This window comes from Bombyx mandarina, chromosome 04 (assembly GCF_030267445.1).
Source record: "Bombyx mandarina strain Sakado chromosome 04, ASM3026744v2".
Taxonomy (NCBI): Eukaryota; Metazoa; Arthropoda; class Insecta; order Lepidoptera; family Bombycidae; genus Bombyx; species Bombyx mandarina.
Window position 1 is genome coordinate 1,094,348 of NC_143211.1, and position 21,395 is coordinate 1,115,742.

Consider the following 21,395-nt stretch of genomic DNA (forward strand, 5'->3'; position numbering starts at 1 on the left):
CCTTGTGTCCAGGCTGACCACAGCGAAAGCACAATCCGCTGCGGTCAACCGCACTCACGCATTTAGCGAGGCAGTGCCCAGTGCTGAAGCATCTAAGGCACCGCCAGGCGCGTCGGAGGAGCAGCCAAGGAGGTGGCCGCCTCTACCGGGCAACGCACCCAAACAGAGCCAGCGCCCGGTATAACCGAGGCGCAGCTCGCCTACAGTTATATTCTCCAGGGCGCAGTTGCCCCGGGCGGCAATAGCCGCCGCCACCTCACAATAGTGGTGCAGTCGTCCAGGCCGGTCACTCTCAATTCAGCCATTTTGACCGGCCTGTGCACTCGAACCTCCTCCTCAGGCAGAACCGTACGGAGCTTCGCCGCCAGACGCTCCGCGATGCCGGAACTATCGGCACCGGGACACTCTAGTAACTTGGCCCCATTGGCCGTCAGCCTACAGCGGAGGCCCTCCCCCGCCCCGATCTCGTCCAGATCAATAGCCGCGCGCGCCCGGGAGACTACATCTCCGTATGACACGCCCTTGGCCTCGGCGGCCGGCAGCAGCATTAAGACCACTGCCGCCGACCGCGGCGCGCGCGACGACTTCTTCTTCGTCTTATTTTTCTTGGCGGCCACAGGCGCTCGACCCTGTTGGGGAGCAGCCTGAGACACCGCGGTGGCCGGTGCTCCGTCCACTTGCGGAGCTGTCGGTACGGCCCTCTTGGCACCCCGCCGGGCCACCACATTCCACCCCTCGTCCATGTTAGACGGGGGCGGAGGCAGCGGACGGGGTTGAGGCGCCTGCGATGTACACTTCGCATTAGCGCCGCCCCCCCGCTTGGCTCTGTCTCGCCCCGGGCCCGCCCTAGTGGCTGGAGCCTATACGGGGGTGGAGCGGGTCACGGCAGCACCCGACACCGCGGCAGGTGTAGACGCAGGCCGCTCAGCGTCACCAGAGACAACACGCTTCGCCTCGAGAGCCGCCAGCCCGCCACCCAGCCTTTCCATTACAGCCTGGACGATGCGGTCGATAATCTCGTCCAGGCTGTAGCAATTCGGTTCCGGCAGGCCCAAGATCCGTGGCCCCGCGGATCCCTGCTGCCGCTCGACGGCTGTCGCCCCGCAGACCGCGGCGACGGGAGACGCGAACGCCGCTGTACCGCGCGCGATGGTGGCAGCACAGGCCACAGGTCGCCAGCCGCCGCTGAGGGACAGGGACCCCGAGGGACCCCGGAGACCAGCGGCGACACCGCCGGCACAGATGCCGGAGGAGTCCGCGACTCAGCGGCACGTGGCAACGCGGGCGACGACCTCGTCGCGGCTACCCGCTTGGTAGCAGCAACCGTGTCATCGGGCTGCTGCTGTGCCTGCAGCTGTGCTCGGAGTCTCGAATTCTCCGCCATCAGCTGCACCACCTGGTCATTGGCGGAAGCAACCGAAGGCAGAACCTTCGAGACCCGCGAGACCACTTCTCGCAGCCTGCGGCCAGCGGCTTTGGTTTTAGTGCATTTCGCCGCATACGACTTGACGGTCCTCATGGCCCTGTCTATGACCAAGGCAGGGTCCTGAAGACCGCCCTCCTCCTCTTCTGTCGTCCGCCCGTCCAGTGAGGCGACAGACATCGACGCCGATGACGGCGCCGGTGACGGTGCGCCCTTCCCCCGGGCGGGTCTCCCTTTAGGGGGCGGCATCTCCTCCGCGGTAGAGGCTGAATCGGAGACTACCACCACTTTCTCCGGTGGGGCATCCGTGTCAGAGGACGACGTTAGCCCCCCCTCCCCTTCGCGGGAAGAAACTCCCCTCGACTTTCTCTTTCGCCTAGCTTTCCCTTTCGGGCCAGCCGCCTCGCAGTCGCTGACGATTGCGGTGTGCTTCTTCGAAGCCACGCCGGTAAACCGGTACCCCCCTTTGGGGGGGCCTTCCCCTGTAGCCGCCAAGAGGCAGCCGGGGACATGGCAACCAGCGACCGGAAGGGAGTGCCCTCCGGTTCACTTCTCATCCACGTGGGGTCTACCATTACTGACAGACCCACACGTCTGACCACGGTGTGGCCACGCCGGCGTACCGGTACCCTCCTCTGGAGGGCCTTCCCCTTTAGCAGCCAAAGAGCTGCCGGGGACATGGCCTAGCATCCAAGAGGGCTCCAGCCCTCTCCCGCTTCACGCACCCTTTGTCCATCAAAGGTGGGAAAAGGGAACACGGTGTGCAGTCTTCTTTGTTCGCGGCACCCCTGTGCAGACAACGCTGCTCCACGGTATCGGGGTGCACGCTTAAGCCCCACCGCCGCGACAAGGCGAGACCACGTTGGGTGGGGAGCCATGACGGGCTTAGACAAGTTTTGTAAGTGTCACCTTGTTCCGAAGGGACATTTTACTCCACTTACAGATCACGGGGTACATCAATTATGTGTGCATATGAAATACTCTTAGTAGAAATGCATCTTGTCCATTCAGATTAGATCTTATAAGTAAGAAAAATATAAAAATTAATAGGTGGCATGGTGAGGATTTGCGGACTATTTTATTTAAATTACATTCTCAATCTGAAGAAATGGATTCAAGATATAGTTAGATTAAGCATCTTAATTAGATACAAGCGCTTCGATAAATTCAGCAGTGAAACCTAACTACTGTTAGGTTACCTATAAATAAATATTAACCACTAAAGAGGGTAGTTTAAAATTGTTAATTGAATCGAAACGTTTACTATCTTGAGTGAAAATATGAGTTTATCTAAAAATCAAAACCTTAAGAAATCAAAATCGCTGTGCTCATTACAAAACGATGGTAATAATGAAAGGCTCCGCGTGCATCGCACTAGCGAATCTTCTGTGGAATTGTACGTCATGATGTCTGACTCTGATGACGCGGTGGAGGAAAGTAAGGAGGACAGTGGCTTCGAAGAAAAAGTGATCAATGGAGAGATACTGTCTTGCTTGGAACAGAAAATCGATAGGCTTAGTGGTTAGTACAAAATTAAACAAAATTAGCATGTAAGGTGACATGACAGGAGAAAACTCGATCCTGCTTAAGTTGGCACACAATTCGAAGATAAACCTATTCTATTGCTTTACTCATCATGTTGTGTTATATCACATAGGCCGCGTTTGCTGCCTAAAACTAAATGGAATTATTACAATTTAAAAAAGAATGCAGCTATTGTGAACTAATTTAGTGATTTCTTATATAAATGGGGAGACGCGTGAACAAGCTCACGGCTCACATGGTTACTGGAGCTCTTAGACATCGTTCGACATTAGACAACGTTATACTGCCATTCATATTGAAACATGAGGTCAATCTATACTAATATATAAATCTACATTGGTTTTTACGGATGTTTCGTTATAACTACTGAACCGTGCATCCGATTGACTTGAAACTTGGTATCCATGTAGAAAATACATGCACTTAATGGATAGGCTAATTGTTGGACTCACTATACCTGTCGCGGGGGCGTTAATGATGAGAATCTTTGTGGGGGTGAGAAATAATAAGCCCAGCGAAGCGGACGGGTACAGCTAGTTGTATTATAAAAAACTGTCCTACGCGAAGCGGAACGTATGACTGCTTCACGGGCGAAATAATCGGTATATTAGTAACTCTCCGTACGAGATGACAATAAATCCAAGAGTATGCCCACTGGGGATCACAGTTCCCTGGTATAACGTTCAGAGAACGCTGCTACCTGTTTTCCGGTGAATCCTTTAGTCACCTCTAACGACGCAACCTAACCTTAATTACTTACAATATTTTAAATATTAAACACGTTTCTCAAAACACAGATATGTTCCTAGAGCAGTGCAGATTGTTGACCACCCTTAAGGAAGAAATACGCAACTCCAAAGCCACAATTAAGAAAGCAGAGAATGCCCACAACCAGGTCTTCTCTGAACTAGTGAAGAATGCTTTTTCACAAAGGTACCTATTGAGTGATTTCCTATACTTGAATTTTATTAACACTTTTGAATCTTGGAGTTTTTTTTTGTTTTTTTTATTGCTTATATGGGTGGACGAGCTCACAGCCGACCTGGTGTTAAGTGGTTACTGGAGCCCATAGACATCTACAACGTAAATGCGCCACCCACCTTGAGATATACGTTCTAAGGTCTCAATTTAGTTACAAAATTTGAAGTTTGGAGAGTTATGAAATTAAGATAGTTAATTTTGATTGATGATGGGTTTGTTAAAATGTTCTTGTCACTTCTCGCAGCTCGCTCCAAAGCACTGAAACACATGTTCAGTATGATCAGCACCTTCTGTTTTGAACGGTGTATTTTTTAATTTATTTAATGAATGAACACATCGGTCACTGTTACTATTATTATATTATACGTCCGCACATCTGATTGGTTTGAAAGTTTACACAATTGTTTTTAAATTTCAAGGTTACTAGTTTTTGACATTGTATCATCAATTCAAGGCAGGTGGTGCGTGCTTTCTTTTACCAAATGGAAACTAGTGAAATTTAGAGAATCCAAGTGTCCCTTTGCCGTGACAATTGTTAAATAAGTATTATCTAAGTATATATTATACACTTTAGTGATACACTTTAGTGAGTACACTAGCGAGGATTCCTTCACGTCACTTACCTACTTGCTGTCAAGGGAAGATCAAGTTCGAATGATGTAGAATTTCAACGACTTAATTGAGGTATAGGTATGTTTGAAACACATTAAAACAAATAACATAATTTGTACAGAATTAAAGATCTAGACAAAGCAGATGCTTCCAGCATGAAAGACCAATCCATCAACGTTCGCGCCAAAACTTTACTGGATGCTATTGAATCTAAGCGCGGGATCTCCATGGACCGGGAAATCAGCAATGCTCTAGTCAACTTCTTGCAGAGCGAGGTTAGTTAGAATACTCATTACCAGGAGTGAGCAACCTTTTTAATGAATAGGCCGATTTAAATTTAATATTTTTTTTGGCGGGCCGGACATTTGTAGATTAACTCTTCTTAATAATTTACGAAACTTTATTTCTTTATCAAAAACAAAGAAGAAAAGAACAGAAAAACGAATTGATGGGAAAAAGTCGATAAAATAAATTCAATCTTAGAAATGCTTGGCGGGCCGCAAGTTGCTCTTTCTTGCTCTATAGCCATTTAATTTATAAATTATTATTGTTAAAATGGTGATGAAGTGATAAAGTCTTGTCCTATTTTTTCCTGACAACATTAGATCGATGCCTCCAATGAACACTACTCTAACTCAAAGTTTTGAAATTTTCGTTTTTCACGCAAATCGCTTCACTATGTTAAAAGTATTACAATTAATCATTATTGATGGGGTTCGAAGCAAGAGTAAATCAGCTAGTTACACAAAAAAAAACATAAATATATCTGCAATAATAAAGGTTTATCAACTTTTTTTCGTTTAAACGCTCCTCCTGTAAAGCTACGAATTTGGAGTTAGCGTAGTGTTGGAGGCATCGAGATGACCATGTAGTCTCGATTGTATCCGATAACCACTTAGCAGGCAGGCCTCAAGCTTTTATGCCAAATTTTTTATAACGCCCTGTCTAAGTTATAACCATCTGGCGTAAATCCGCACATCCACATCAATGCCACCACCCGCTCTAAGAGATGAGGTCGATTTTCATTTTTATTGTATTTCTATGTTGATTGCAGTCAATAGAAGTGAAATATTTTATTAAATAGTTTTGCTGTCGTTTTTTAGCAATCGTATACTTAGTTTTAAATATTAGAGGTAGGTACATATTCATTATAATCTATATCATCTATACTATCATTGTGCTGAAGCAAATTTCAATTCTATTTTATTTTCGGTCGCCAGCCGTTCTTAGTATTCAGCGCCACCGCACGACAAAACTGTTCCAAAACTATTAAATTAACATTTTATTACGACCATACTTGTTATAGTGTAGTGTGGTGGTATATTATATATTTAGCTTGTTTTGCATTTTTATTGCGTTATGAAAGAAGACGATCTAGTTTCTCATGTAGGCAAATTTCCATATTACTTAGGAATTCGAAAAGTTTATCGCATTCGAAAATTTTGAAATCACGAATCGCGCGTAGTTAATTGTACAAATTCATAACAAAAAAGAGGGACGCCTTGACAAAGCAACCCGTCCTAATTACATAATTTATCTGTGGCAGGAGTTAAAAGAACAGATGGTACGAGCCACGGCCGAATCAGTGAAGGAAGTGATCGGGAGTTGCGTCTCAAGTGACTGTTCAACTTTATACTTGCCTGTGTTGGAGCGCTCGCATCGGCGTCTTGTGCGGCACATCACCAAAGTCATCGAGGAAGCTTTTATTGAATGTCTGTTTTGAGATTAACTAGATTAACCCAATACCCCGGATCCGACCGTAAACACCGCCATACCACATTCTTTAGACTCAATTTAAATATTTAATTTAAAATACATTGTCTTTTAATCTGTTATTGACATTAAAAAAAGTATTTCGGAAAATAATTGAATGATAACAGTAAACTAAATCTATTGATAAACAGAGAAGAAAATTGTACTTAACTCTTTTGTCTTTGCGTATTTAAATAACAACACGATAAAATTTAAACTTACACTAACAATGGTCTAACTACAGATGAAAAAGACACCTACTGTACTATTAACAGCTTTATTAATAGTCATGGATGATTCTTGTGACTGTAAACAACGAATAGGCAAATATAACCTAAATAGAAATATCCCGCTCCCTTACTTCACGAAGTCTTCAAATGTAATAATATACCAGTTCATGGTATGCCACGTGTCTTTCTTCAGTTTCCGTAACCGTAACATCCGCGTCGTTGTTTTCCCGCCAACACTAAATATGCAATTAATGGTTAACGCACGATAAATTTGTTCACACATTTTTATTAAAACTTCTTGTTTTTATTTTATACAGTGGAAGAAAACTCGGCTTCCTTGTCGAAATCCGTGTATAAAACGTCAAAAGTTTTGCGTCGTGCTTTGGAACGGCACCAATCCATAGTGGAAGCCGCCAGTGACCCTGAGAAGAATCTCATCAGCACACTCCAATGCTCCGTCGAAGAGTATGTGTGTTCATTGTTTGAAAATTACAAAGCTTTAATTTTTATAAATTTTTTTTTAAATAGAATAGCTAGAAAAGCCTACCCCCACTTGGTTTTAAACTGTTAACGAAGTCCACATATAAGCTCAATGAAAATATCCACCTTGACATTTAACATTATTATCTCAATTAATTGGCACAACTAGCCTCCCTAGAATGTCTGATTGTTACTAGGTACGATGGTGGCACCTACCATTGCGTGCTGGCAGCTTATCTTTTAGAAACAATACTACGTAATATTAGGTACATTCCTTCCATTCTTTACTGCACTGTCAGAGTTGTTCTGCGCATGTCGTCCTTCTGTTTGAGATCATCATAAATTTTAAATTCCTTAAGGCTGTGTGCCTATTCCTATAGATTATAGTGATTTGCACTGTTTCGGCACTTTCTGAAAACCAACCATTCTTTTTGTAGTAGGTAAATTGATTTTATTTCATGTGTTATCGATGTTTTCAATTAAAATTTTACTGACAGGAATCTTTCTCTTTGTTTCTTTTTAGATTTCTCCACAAAGAACTAAAACAATGGCGTCAGAAAGTTCTAGATATGTTCAACGCGCAAATTCTTCCGACAGATGATATCGTTGAGCTAGCGACGCCCGAGGACTATGTTAATAAAGTCACAAGTCCGCCGCAACCAGCTGATCCAGAACACTCCATTATAGACCAATTGGTATTTTTATCAATATTATAGCGCTCGTCGGATAGATTAAAATCGGACAATTCTTTCAAATAACAAAAACAAATAATCTCTAAATTCTTCTGCGTCTTCTATGAGAGATATAAAGCAGTCGTCTGCGTAAACAACACATGATTCTCACATCTCTTTATCAGCATTGCACAGATAACTAAGACAGCATTGTTTGGATTTATTTGAACATTTACACTGAAAACCCTTTGGGCTGGGTAGTTAACGTAGAATCGTACAAATCAACAGATGAAGTCGGCCGAGATTAAGAAACAGATGAATGACGGAGATGTGAACGGTTCGTTTGAGCGCGCGCTGTCTGCTGCCGACTTGTCGCTAGTGATGGCGGCATGTCGCGCCGCGGAGCCGCTGCACGTGTTCACGCCCCCGTGCCAGTTGCGGCAGCCAGTTCTATTGTCGCTTGTCCAACAACTTGCTACTGATATGGTACACGACACAATTCTCAAATGCAGGTACAATGATTTTTCTCTACGAACATCTAAACTAAATACTTTTTTTATAGGAACTATGGATAGGGCTATGCTTGAAGTTTCTGTAAAGGATCGAATCTGAAACAAGGTGATCGGACAGAAAATAAAAGTTAGCGACATACCACAGTGAACTAGTAAGCTGAGTGGCAACGGGCTGGCCATATGAGCCGCAGAATCGATAACCGTTGGGATAAACGTGTTTTTGAGTAGAGACCACAAATTGGCAAATGTGGTGCAGGAAGCTGGAGTGACGATCTATGCAGAGTGGCTGGCAAGGCAAGTGGCGTACAACTGGATCGAGCCCTATGTCCAGCAGTGGACTGATATAAGCTGATCATGATGCTTATGAAAATAATACTAATTACTAAAACTAAAGATTTATAAATTTGCGTAATTACTGAAAATTAATTTGGAAGGGCGTCGAAGCAGCAATGCATTGCTGTATGAAGGGTAGGATATCCGCCAGACAATACAACTGAGACTTGAGCGTATGTCTCAAGACCAGTGTCGGCAAGCACATTGTGACATCTACACAATTCGACAGCTATCTAACACATGGCCTATATAAAAAAATAAGAAAACTCACGTAAACTTACATTACAAATATATACGAAAAAAAAATACATTTCTACAGGTACATTGAAGATGCAATAACGAATTTGAACACGGCTCACCCTGACACCCGAGCATACCTCCCCCTGGTCGTAGGAGAAGTTCGCAGACATCTCACGAAGTTCCTTTCTTCATTTCCAAACCATGTTGCAAGCCGCAGAGTGGCGTTGATCGTTATGGCTGCAGATAATTTGTTGAAATAAATGTTGTTTATTACTACAGACTACGTCATTTCTACTTATTTTTCTTCGAATTAGTAATGCACAATAAAATAACATGTGTTGTTTTTCAAATGGAATCAATAAATCTTCGATCCATTATTTGCACAAGATATGTACTTATTTGTCTAGAAAAGTATAGCTTCCATTGTAGTTAATACTCAACTAGAACATATAAAATTATTATTTAAAAAAGTTTGCATGTACAATGAATTCCTCTACTGTATTGTGATTTATATTGCTGATACGTTATTGAGTTTGAACTATCTGTTACAAACAAGCAGCAAACTAAGCTCCATGTACTATAAAATCAATTAAAGATTTTCACAACTATAATTTTCTTAACTAAAATTGTAATAAATTAATTTGTCTTTCCTAGGATTTTGGAACTACTGTAAACTTCTACTTGGCACTTCTAGACTAGCTTACTCTGCCTCTCAGTTAAATTAAAACAACAAAGAGAACAAACTAAACTAAACATCCGCCCATCTGTCAATCAACAATTAGTCCTGTCATTCGGTATTCTTAGCAGTTTCATTGAACCTATAAAAATAAACAAGGATATATAATGAAATTTGCATAACAAAAGTATTAAGCTGAGATTAAAATCGAACCAGTTCTTGCATATGTTTGATAAGATGGCCTACAGATGTGTTTTAATTGTTCTTCTGTTTAATAATTTGTATTTCTCGTCGGCCGCCGCACACGGACATAGTGTTGATAACTTGGAGCGCGAATCTGACGGCAGCTACCGGTCCAGGGACCACGAGCACTATGGAGACTCTGGGCACAACACGGAATTTGATCACGAAGCCATTTTAGGTGCGTTTTATTACCTTTCTTGGTGATTGTGACGTAGCGGCTCTCGGCGGGCTGTTGCAATGTTAGTGTACGATAAGAATCGCAAAGGAAGCCGCGTGTCATGTCCGTTAAACACGCGCTGCTGGTCACTGTGCCGTGCATCCTGGTGGTCACGTATTTTTACTCCATAGGCAGCGTGAAGGAGAGCGAGGAGTTTGATCGTCTGAGCCCTGAGGAGGCAAAGCGGCGCCTGGCTCTAATGCTACCCAAGATGGATCTCAACAACGATCAGAACATTGACCGAATTGAACTTAAGAAATGGATTCTAAACTCTTTTGTGTAAGTGAGAATAACTAATGATTTATATTTAATAAAATAATTAATAATAATTTATATGATTTAAAGAAAATTATTAATATAATATTAAAATCAATGATATCCAAAAATAATATTGAAAACAGTGTATATAAATTTCAATATTAACTATGGGTGTATAGATGTAGCATGCTTTTCTTTGTGTCTCAAACAAGATCTGATTTAAACAATCCTGCTGATCTCATTTATTACATATACTCACAGAACATTCTGCGCAAAAAGAAACTTTTCTTTTGGCTTATTGCAGGGCAGTAACTGCTATCTTAATAAAATCAAAAAAGACTATTTTTTAAATCCAACAATGATAATATTGTTTTAACATGCGATGAAATGTCAAAGGATGCAGCCTCAACCCTGAGACCCTCCCAAAACCAGAACCCATGTATTCGAATGCTTTAAAAAGTTATTATATCCATTGCAACGTACATAAATTACAAAATACATATATTATTTAAGCCTAAATGTAATAAATAGTAACTGTGTACAGTTAAGAATCACTATTGCTATCATGTGTCTTAGTCTTTCTATTCCACCACTTTTCCTGTGTTACATTTGTATTTCATTGCCACAGAATATTTTAGTTATGAATTTCAGTAAGATTATTTTTTATTCATTATTCTTGTAGTAATTAAATGAAATAATAAATTAGGTTAAATCTAAGTAAATTCATAACACTCAAAATTCATGTGTCCTAATGTCAATACAAAACAATATTTGATAGTTTTGAAATAAAAAAATGTATTCCTTTGATCCATTACTTGGACCTACAATATTAGTTCTGCAGAAATTGTCTCATGCCGATGGGAGTTATCTCACAATCACCATTCCAGTTCCTTCAATAGTTTAACCTGTTATCTCAGGCATTGACCATCTTAATCAGTTTACTTGAGACCTAAAGTGTGAAGACTGGCATTCACTTGAGTTAAGAGAGACTTGCTATTTCATTTGTCTCTACCTCGATACTCAGATCTCAATTCATAAGTGTTGGACTGAATACAAAAAAAATTGAGATACAAAATTTTCAAACAATAAACATTCTTCTCACAATAGTAAACAATACAGAAGATAGAATTGTTTATTGTAACATTACCTAACACCCACAGCATGGAATCTTACATTAACTACTCACATGTGGTACATTTACAGTTAACTGATAACAAAAATAATAGATTCGTTTGTTTATTTAATTAGTTAATTTATGATAAGTTGCAACACCCACATTTTCGCTTTCAGCAAATATATTATTTACAATCGAAAAGAACTGAACACAGGCATATCCTAGGACTATTTTCAAAACAAAGTAACATGATTTGATTTGAATATTAATTTTTTTATTAAGTATTTTTAGTCCAGATAAAACCTAGTTTTTTTTTAGTGAATTCTAATGGCAAATACAGAATACATTGATTTTATACATTTAGGAAATTTAGCTTGCCCCTCAAAGTTTGACAAAACATTTGTAATACATGAAGACCATTCTTTCTTTAATTTTTTTAAAATGAGCTTAGTATGAAAGAGGTGTGATAGATAAAAATAAGATAAATATATATATATATTTTTATTTTCCTAACCACTTTTCACTAAACACAACACAAATTTCACTAAGTGCTTTGGAATATTTTAATCAATTTCACTATATGATAAAATTCTATTATTTACATTACTTTAGCTTTGCAGACAGGGGGGTAACTGTATTATAGTCATTAAATGCTATTGAATTCTTACTTCCTTGAACACTGCAAAAATGGATGCTATGTTATCCATAGCTATTCTGTCAGAATCGGCAAAGATTAGCACAAAATAAATATGAAAGTTATGTTCTTCCTTTTCTGCACCCATTGTAATCTCTCATCAGTAGAAAAACTGTTTTGTGGCGCATAGCAGTCACCTCCAGGTTGCAGGATAGGAACCAATCACTGAGATCATGCTAGGGTCAGTGTTAGGGGCCTTGAGAGGCTATTTCAGCTTCGCCCTAAAATATAGGTGACCTCACGGGGCTCAAACCGGAGTGTTGCTAACACTGGCCCTAGCAAGAGCAGTGCTTCGCAGAATCTACCACCGGATCGGAAACGCGACCCACTGTGAAGATCCGGCAAGAAACTCAGTGGGCTGTGTCCATGGGTTAATTCACTCGTCGTTTGCGACGAAGGGCTCGACGAGGACGGTGACCGGTGCTTGTGGTATCTAGAAGCACCGTTAATGAATCGGGAGGATACGTAATGACGTGTTTTGGGCGACATCGATTATTTACCATTCGGTCTACAGGATCGGGTGTGAATTGAGATCCAAATAACCCAGTGTCCTATACTACTATGCTTACGGACACAGGTTTTGTTCAGCCACTGGGTGGTGGAGAGTGAGGGGTAATAGGTAGTGGGTTATTAATAGAGAACCTCAAGTACACATGTTATATAATGATTGCTATATGTTTATACCGCTGTTAACAACAGGAAGCTATCCAGAGAAGAGGCAGAAGAACGTATGTCAGAAGCGGACGAGAACCGCGACGGGTCTGTGACTTGGTCCGAGTACCTACAAGACGCGTTCGGAGTGGACACCGAGGAGGAGGTCGGACCAGAAGACACGGGAGACTCTGGCATGGTACGGGTGCGGACATTACTTACACTTCTACCGGGTGACGACGTTGCTTGGATGCCTTAATTGTCGATCTTACATGATGGTATTCATTTATCCCTAATGGGAAAGGCAAGACTTTAGTCCATACAGCCAGGTCTTGTTCTTGGTAATAATTGGAGAATTTTGGTGTCGATCTTACATTTTTATTAACAGTTTCTGACGTTTTATTTACGTCACAACGGTATACGTGGTCAACGTCAATCACGCAAATTGAAATGTTGTTTTATTTTTTTTATTTAGGCAAAGAATAAGTGTTACATATGTATCTACGTAGCATTTAAACCGGTATGCCGAATTTATTCATAGTGGAATACCGTTCGGTAAATGAACTGGTCTTAAAGGATTTCTTTTTTGTTCACTTTTGATTTTTTAGTTTCGTCTTTCACCCAGATTTTAATTTATTTAATGCGATATAAAATTGTATTTTTTTTAATGAAAGAAGGAGGTGCTAGCGCATAAATCACGTACTAACAAACAAGACAAACGTTCATTTTAACATAAATTTTTATCGCTGTAGATAACAAACGCAAATGAACTCACTGCGAAACTGGTATGTGGTTACTCAGAGCCTATAGTCTATTTACATGAGAATGCGAATACCGCTATGCACCTTGAAACATAGAGTCGAAATTCAATTGGACCACATAACGGCTTTTCCGCCCTTTAAATCGGCGAAACTGGTACGTGGTTATTCAAAGCCTATAGTATACTTAGATGAGAATGTGAATACCGCTATTCACCTTGAAACATAGAGTCGAAATTCAATTGGACCACATAACGGCTTTTCCGCCCTTTAAATCGGCGAAACTGGTACGTGGTTACTCAGAGCCTATAGTCTATTTAAATGAGAATGTGAATACCGCTATGCACCTTGAAACATAGAGTCGAAATTCAATTGGATAACATAACGGCTTTTCCGCCCTTTAAACCGACGAAACTGGTACGTGGTTATTCAAAGCCTATAGTATATTTAGATGAGAATGTGAATACCGCTATGCACCTTGAAACATAGAGTCGAAATTCAATTGGACAACATAACGGCTTTTCCGCCCCTTAAACCGGTAACAAACTTCAGTAATGATGAGTAATTCGTCTAATCTGATTAGTCACTGTTGTGCAGACAAAATATTTTTCCAACAGCTGTTACAAGAAGAGAAAGCGATGTGGTCGGTCGCCGATAAGAACGGCGACGGGAAATTGAATCTTGATGAATTTGAGGTAATTATTACATTATGATTTAATATCGGCACGTACTTTTGTTTTACAGTCCTAGTTGTTAATTGTGTACCACTGAATTAATCGAAAATTTTAAAAGGAGCGTTTCATTAGAACGAAACTAATCGGAAAGCATTAATCTTACTCTAAATAACATCCCGACACATACCAAGCTGATCTAAAAGCTTTTCTTCGGAAATTAGAAACAATGTTAAATAGACTCCAGTAATATACAATTAATATTTAAAAAAATATATAATTGAATTGCACACGTCAGAGCACCCTGTACGTAGCGGGGTCACCGACACTAGCGAGCACACACACACACACACTTAATACACAACGCCCTGTAGCATCGGTTACGCGATGTTGCACCAATGTTAAGTTCAATTATAAACAAATAATAAATATGCACCAATACATTATGTAGTATGTATGTGTGTATGTAGTATTTACAATCTTAGTTCAATCTGATATAAGTTTTAAGATCATAATAATACTACTGTACATAAGCTGATCGAACGCTAACTAAACTATAAAAAGAAATATTAATCTGCATTTAGAGAGTAATATATTGCACAATTATGTAGGATTGCATATGTGTCTATCATTCCAATTTTTATAATAGAAAATATTTATATACGTAACTATATATTTAGCTCTACTTACGTAATTATCGTCATTCTCCTGCACTTCTCCCAGTCACCTGAGGTCGGCGCAACGTGTTTTCCCCTTCCATACTTCTCTATCATATATCATTTCTTCGTTCACTCCTCTCTTACCCATATCGTCTTTCACGCAATCCATCTATATCTACTTACGTAATTATATTTGTTTGAATTGATGTCAAATATCTCGAATCCGGTAAATTTTTTCTAGTTAAAAAGTTAACTTATGTGCCATGCTAGGAAGCGACAAAGGGAAGATGTTTAGTGAGATTTTGTGAATACTTTCGTAAAGTTATTTTGAAAACAACGTTATTTCAGGTTTCAGACGAATTCAATCTTTTGTCAAATATCTTGTACTGTATGATGATAGATAGCTGACTACTACTAGACTGTCCTAGGACTACACGTAGTGACTACAAAAGTGCCTCTGGAAGTACCTATTTGGTTTAAATATTTTTGAAACGTCAGTTGTACCTAAGCTTAGATTACGTGGCCGCTTCCACGAGCGCGTACGTTAACGTAATGCTACGCGCTGGGGTTCGGGATAAATAAAGCTTCCACCAAAGTACAACTTAAAACTGTATTCAACACTTAGTACACTTAAAACACTCAACAAATACTTTAAAACTCTCAATTCTTATCTTCCGCTTCGCTTCAGGTGATCTGTTCGCTGTTTCACTTCGAGTAGTTACGATGACAGACTGACTGCGTGTCATCTCTGCAACAATTTTATAGCCGATACCACATCCCTAGAATTATCGAGAGTATTCCACACAAGTCGAGTATTGTGTTTCCGCTATCTGACAATAGATGGCGTTGTAATTCTCGAGCGTTCTAGTTGCCACTAGATCCTCGTTCGTTCGACTATTCGGCGATAGATGGCGTTATTCTTACCGGCGTAACAGTTATCAAACTTTGGTATCGACTTATCGTGCAGGTGTTCACGAATCCGGAGGAGCACTCCCAGATGCACGAGTTCCTGGTGCAGCAGGCTCTGCGGGAGAAGGACGCCAACCGCGACGGCAGCGTCGACTTCAGCGAGTTCATCGCCGACAGAGGTACGCACTGGATTAGCGGGTTTCGCCACTTAAATAAAAAAAAAAAGAAATACTAAGTTATGGGGTTCCGATGACAGTCACGGGCACTGATTCAGAGGTGGGAATCAACCGCTCAGGTCAGAGGATAGGAGAAGACTATCTATTTGCAGGGCGGACGTAATAGGAGGACTCTACTCTTACACTGGTGGTAGGACATCTTCTGAGTCCGCACGGGTACGTACCACGATCCTGCCTATTTCTGCGTGAAGCAGTAATGCGTTTCGGTTTGAAGGGCGGGGCAGCCGTTGTAGCTATACTGAGACCTGAACTTATATCTCAAGGTGGGTGGCGCATTTACGTTGTAGATGTCTATGGGCTCCAGTAACCACTTAACACCAGGTTGGCTGTGGGGGAATGCTGATCGTGCAGCTTGATTAGGGCTGTCGGCCAAATAGCCTTCATACTAGGGTTACAACAGCACGACACGCACCGGCGCGTTTTGCGTGACGTGCGCCTGCTGCTGTCACCGGGCCACTGTGACGTGTTGCAGGCTCGCAGCAAGACAAGGCGTGGGTGGTGGCGGAGAAAGACAAGTTTGACCACGAGCTGGACCTCAACGGGGATGGGACGCTGGACGCGGCGGAGGTCCGCGCCTGGGTCATCCCTGACAACGAGTGAGCCATCCATACGTTCATCAATACTAGTAGTGCTAGCTCAATCTTGGTTACAAACTGTGAATGTTTGTTTGTTCGTGCCCTCCACGCGGTAAACAGCGGCCTTGGCTCTGTCACTGACATTGCTTACGTCCGTGGGCGACAGTAACCACTCGCCATCAGGTGGACCGTATGCTCGTCTGCCTACACGGGCAATACAAAACTTCACGTGTCCGAGCAACCATCCGCGCTAACTGCTCAGTGCATGATGCAAGGCAGCGATATAAAAACGTTTGAGCCATTTTCTCTACAGTTTGTCAAATTTTCTTTAGTTCTGTGTTGAACAGCCGTTGACGAGCTTCAATGGAACTTTATGTGAATGACTTACTGGCCGTTGTACTGACTTGTGGTAGGACGTCTTGTGAGTCCGCACGGATGAGTACGACCATTCTGCTTATTTCTGCCATGAAGCAGTAATGCGTTTAGGTTTGAAGGGTGGGGCAGCCGTTGTACTGTAAAAACTGAGACCTTAGAACTCATGTCTCAAGGTGGGTGTCGGCATTTACGTTGTAGATGTCTATGGGCTCTGGTAACCACTTAACATCAGATGGGCCGTGAGCTCGTCCAAAAAAAAAAACGAAATTGTCCTTACGGTCGCGTCGAATCTTGATTTTGGTCGAATTTTGATCGTTAGGCAAGTACTACCTCGTATAATTTATCACCAAAATATGAGAACGCGAGAAAGGTTTGTATATATCATGAATGCATGCCGCGTGTCTCCGTGTTCGAGGGGCTGTCCCCTCGCATCGCGTACTGGGAGAGACCGCAGAGTGTAAAGGACCGTATCTGCCAGGGAAATAGCTGACGAGGAAGTGGAGCACTTGTTCGCGTCGGCCGACGACGACCACGACGACGTGCTGTCGTTCGAGGAGGTGCTGCGGCACCACGACGTGTTCGTGGGCAGCGAGGCGTCGGACGCCGCGCGCGACCTGCTCGGGGAACACTTCGACGACGAGCTGTGAGCGGCCCGCGCCCGCCCGCCTAACTCCATTTCATCGTTTTAATCTCAATTATATTTAACTAGCGACCCGCCCTCGCTTCGGAAACTGTAATTTATTATTGATTTCTCCACTATTTAATGGATGTTATTATACATATAAACCTTTCTCTTCAATCACTCTATCTATTAAAAAAAACCGCATCAAAGTCCGTTGCGTAATTTTAAAGATTTAAGCATACATAAGGACAGAGGAAGCGACTTTGTTTTATACTATGTAATGATAACAATAACCATCCGAACAGGAATCAGTGTGCTTAGCGCGAATTTTTTAACGCTCTCGATAGCGTAAAAGTTAGCTCATATTTGTATGGATCGTCGTTTGCGTACGTTTCCCGCTAGGGGCGCTGTTCCAACTGCGTACTAAATTGACTAACTTTTACGCTATCGAGAGCGTTAAGAATCTCGCACTAAGCACACTGAAATAAAAATGTCGTAAAACTACTCTCGGCACTACACAGCACTACAATAGGAAATAAATAAACGCTTGCTACAGACGACTTGTTGTTGTATCGCTTCACTAGAGTTGTGCCTAGTGTTGTACTATAGTAGATGCATTATGAACTGATGAACTTGAGGTCATAAATCATATTTATCTGTCTGCCTCACTCGCACTTAGGACTTATGGAGAGGTGTAATGTGCGCAAGAATTGTAGAGGTACATATCGATAACGGGATAGATACGATCGGTATGCTAAATTATGTTAAGTATTAATAAGAATAATTTTTCACTATCTGAAAATAAAAGCTTTTAATTTGTAAGCTAAAATACTTGTTTCGACGTAATCATAGAGCAACTTTATAGATCGTAATGGTCACGATGACGCATCGATCCCGCGTGCCCAGGGAGCTAAATATCGATAACGGGTTGCAGTAAGCGTGCACATTCCTACTGTCAGTGACATTTATTGCCTTATTGACTCAGTTTAAAATGCGTCGATATAGCGCGCTAAAACACACCGTTCTGGCCACGCTCTTGGTAATTTGCAACATTTATAGCCCATATTTGCCTACTGCTAAACAACCCAAATCTCCCAACGCCCGGTGTGTAATTTCAGTAAATACTTTAAAACCAAAAGCTGATACCGCCCAGTGATCATACTTTCGTAACAAACAATATTATGTACTTCAAATACAGACAGACAGACATCACTAGTTTGATAATTGAACCATAAACTTGTTCAAAGGCTAGAAGACTGTTAAACGGGACTAAATCTAGTAGATGTTATTCTAGAAAATCTTAGGATTCAAAAATCTACAGCTGGTCAATGAAAATGCATATACTTAATAAAATAAAGTGTAAAAAAATACGCTTTTATAGAAAATCCAACTACAAAATAGAAAATTACGCTTTTATAGAAAATCCAACTACAAAATAGAAAATAAATTTTAATAAATTTGAATTTGAAAATAGTGTTAGAAAAAAATATTTTATTGTAAAAAAAACTTGGGGTGCTTTTCAGGATATTATCAAAACTACCCTTCTACTCATATCTGTTCATAAAATATTTATAATTACTGATACCATGTACCCCACGCTTTTTTTTTTACAATTAAATCGTTTTTTTATTTATTTTTCACTTTTTAGTTGAATTTTAATTTTTTCAATATATATTTTTTAATATTGAATTGTCAGTCCTTAATAAGTATACCAAATTTCGAGTTAATCGGACGTTTTGAAGGGGGTCAAAATCGTGTTCAAAGATTCCGTTACATACATACGTCTGAAGCTAATAAAAGCGTATTTAAATGTCTTCTATAGACTTGCAGTGTTACACAGAGGATCATTTTCAAAGTTAGTCACGCTATGAGAGACAATTTCGTGTCGTTCGTGACGCTCGATATTAAGACGCCTTGTGGTCCCCTCGTCCCATGCGAGAACTCACTTTTGTCCGTCGTTGTTGACGGGGAACGAGCTTACGACGGTCGCTCGTGGACATCAGCAACGCCAGAAACACAACAAAGCGCCGCTGCGTAACGCGCACTGTTTTCAAAACTAATTTTAAGAGGAACACGCCATGGAGCTCACGGACCACCGCGAGGGGAGGCTCATCCCAGAGCGTCAGGGGGCGCGGGGGGACGAGGGGTGCTGTAGTAATGCGGAGAGGATGTATCGTGTAACAAATTCTCGAATATTTGATACTTAACATAATTATTTTAACTAAATAAGAATGTATTGTCGAGTCATTCTACTTTTAGGTTCTAATTAAATATACTTTATGAATAATAAGGACTTTGATAAACTTTTTAAAATGTAATTGTTTTAATATTGAGAGTGTTGTATTGTGATTGATCAGAAAATGGGCAGCGGTATTCTTTTCTATCATACGAGCGTCGAGTCGTATCGCCAAAGGCATTGATAAGTCACTACCAAGAAATACATGTATATATCATAATACTGTCTCTTTCTGTCGCGAAGTAGTCATGCATTCTGGTTTGAAGGGTAGCAGCGCAGCTATTATACATTTCAATTGAGACTACGACCTCATGTCTCAACGTAGGTGGGGGCGTTGTGATGTGTATAGGCTCGGAAACCACCTTACACCAGGTGGGTCACGAGTTCGTTCACATATTTAAGCAATAAATAAAAATTATTCCGAAACATTTGTCAACATTCTTATTTCGTTTACACAGCCTTCTTTATTCATTAACATCGGTAATGAATAATATAATATATTTAAGTCATTATTTTAATTTAATTGCTTTACGTAAACACCTTTAAGCAATTAAAGTTCTTAAAGACGTTTATTATGGGCTGACTAATAACTGAAATTTTTTTAAAAGAGCCCTTTGAACATTTCTTGATACTTGTTTTTTTTTAAATTAAAATTACGAAGTGAGGTGGAAAATCTATGAATGAATGTTTAAAATATGCATTTCTTAAAATTTAAGTTAGTTTTATTAATTTATAATTATTGTGCACAAATGTCTAACGCAGTAGATGTAGTACTAGTCAGCCACTTATGATCCGCAACGTGCAAGCAAATAAACCGAAATACTATTATAACATTACCCCATATAAATTTTTTTATTAAATTATGATACAAGATGGCCTGATTAAAAATTGCAGTCATTTAAATATCGAGGGGTAAAAGGTTATCTAGGTTAAGAGACTTTTTTGAACCTTTACAAGAGATACATACATTTAACATTTAAAATTTGAACAAAAGACATGAAAAAAAATCAGTTATTTGAATGGTGTGAAAATAATTGAAGATCGATGGAAAATATCGAACTGTTGTAATTCCAAATTAAATTGACTTTTAATTACAAAGATAAATGTCATGTATTAAGCGAAATGTCGCTTTAACCAAATTTCACCTCTCTATATGGAAATTAGAAATTATAGAAATCTTAAACTGTTCCGTGCCATAATTTTTTAATTAAATATACATAATTACTTTTAATGTTTGTGAGCACGCATGGAATCGTAGAAGGAAAAAAAATAGGATTAGTGTTGCCAGTACAAAATTGAAAATCCACAAATATTCTGTAAAATCAAAATAATGTGATTTTCTTGTTTGGTAACAAATATTACAATCTAACTAACTATTTAGATTGTCGCTTTGTGTGCTATTAGTGTTCGTAAGTACTTACAGGAGACCAAACACGTTATCATGTAAGTAGACTTCTAATAAAATAATATTTATTGTATTCCAGCTAGTTTTATTTTTTAACTCTTTTGCTTTTTCCCTATGTTTAAATTAAGAATTATCGCAAATCACGTAGTTTCTACGGAAATAGCTCAAAAACGGGCTTCTAGTGCGCAATAAAAACAATACCAAATTGATCGTTGTAAATTTAGCTTTTTTTATTGCTTAGATGGGTGGACGAGCTCACAGCCCACCTGGTGTTAAGTGGTTACTGGAGCCCAAACATCTACCACCTAAATGCGCCA

General features: G+C 40.5%; 2 protein-coding genes and 1 long non-coding RNA gene across 4 annotated transcripts; 2 read left to right on the forward strand and 1 right to left on the reverse strand.

Moving 5' to 3' along the window:
- Positions 1–2,658: 2,658 nt before the first annotated feature.
- LOC149503058 (enhancer of mRNA-decapping protein 4) lies at positions 2,659–9,055 on the forward strand. The gene is made up of 8 exons (XM_089740169.1): positions 2,659–2,944; positions 3,766–3,901; positions 4,683–4,836; positions 6,108–6,273; positions 6,861–7,008; positions 7,547–7,718; positions 7,983–8,206; positions 8,859–9,055. Exons 1-8 carry the CDS (start codon positions 2,704–2,706, stop codon positions 9,037–9,039), a joined length of 1,422 nt encoding a protein of 473 aa, XP_089596295.1. The 5' UTR covers positions 2,659–2,703; the 3' UTR covers positions 9,040–9,055.
- LOC149503059 (uncharacterized) lies at positions 6,575–8,302 on the reverse strand. Its single transcript, XR_016325750.1, has 2 exons — positions 7,519–8,302; positions 6,575–7,434 (listed from the first exon to the last, which is right to left on the reverse strand). It is a non-coding gene; the product is annotated as an uncharacterized LOC149503059 (long non-coding RNA).
- LOC149503060 (reticulocalbin-2) lies at positions 8,970–21,151 on the forward strand. Of its 2 annotated transcripts, none has more exons than XM_089740171.1 (7): positions 8,970–9,876; positions 10,047–10,194; positions 12,681–12,831; positions 14,008–14,085; positions 15,688–15,808; positions 16,338–16,461; positions 17,294–21,151. In XM_089740171.1, exons 1-7 carry the CDS (start codon positions 9,681–9,683, stop codon positions 17,460–17,462), a joined length of 987 nt encoding a protein of 328 aa, XP_089596297.1. In that variant the 5' UTR covers positions 8,970–9,680; the 3' UTR covers positions 17,463–21,151. The 2 variants fall into 2 exon arrangements, with proteins under 2 accessions (XP_089596297.1, XP_089596296.1); XM_089740170.1 differs by having other exon boundaries at positions 9,169–9,876; positions 12,681–12,837.
- Positions 21,152–21,395: the final 244 nt, after the last annotated feature.

Coding starts and splice junctions, on each gene's coding strand:
- LOC149503058 (XM_089740169.1), top strand. CDS start 2,704: ATGAGTTTATCTAAAAATCAAAACCTTAAGAAATCAAAATCGCTGTGC. Junction 3,902..4,682: donor AAGAATGCTTTTTCACAAAG/GTACCTATTGAG, acceptor TAATTTGTACAG/AATTAAAGATCTAGACAAAG. Junction 6,274..6,860: donor CGAGGAAGCTTTTATTGAAT/GTCTGTTTTGAG, acceptor TATTTTATACAG/TGGAAGAAAACTCGGCTTCC.
- LOC149503060 (XM_089740170.1), top strand. CDS start 9,681: ATGTTTGATAAGATGGCCTACAGATGTGTTTTAATTGTTCTTCTGTTT. Junction 15,809..16,337: donor CGAGTTCATCGCCGACAGAG/GTACGCACTGGA, acceptor GACGTGTTGCAG/GCTCGCAGCAAGACAAGGCG. Junction 16,462..17,293: donor TGGGTCATCCCTGACAACGA/GTGAGCCATCCA, acceptor CGTATCTGCCAG/GGAAATAGCTGACGAGGAAG.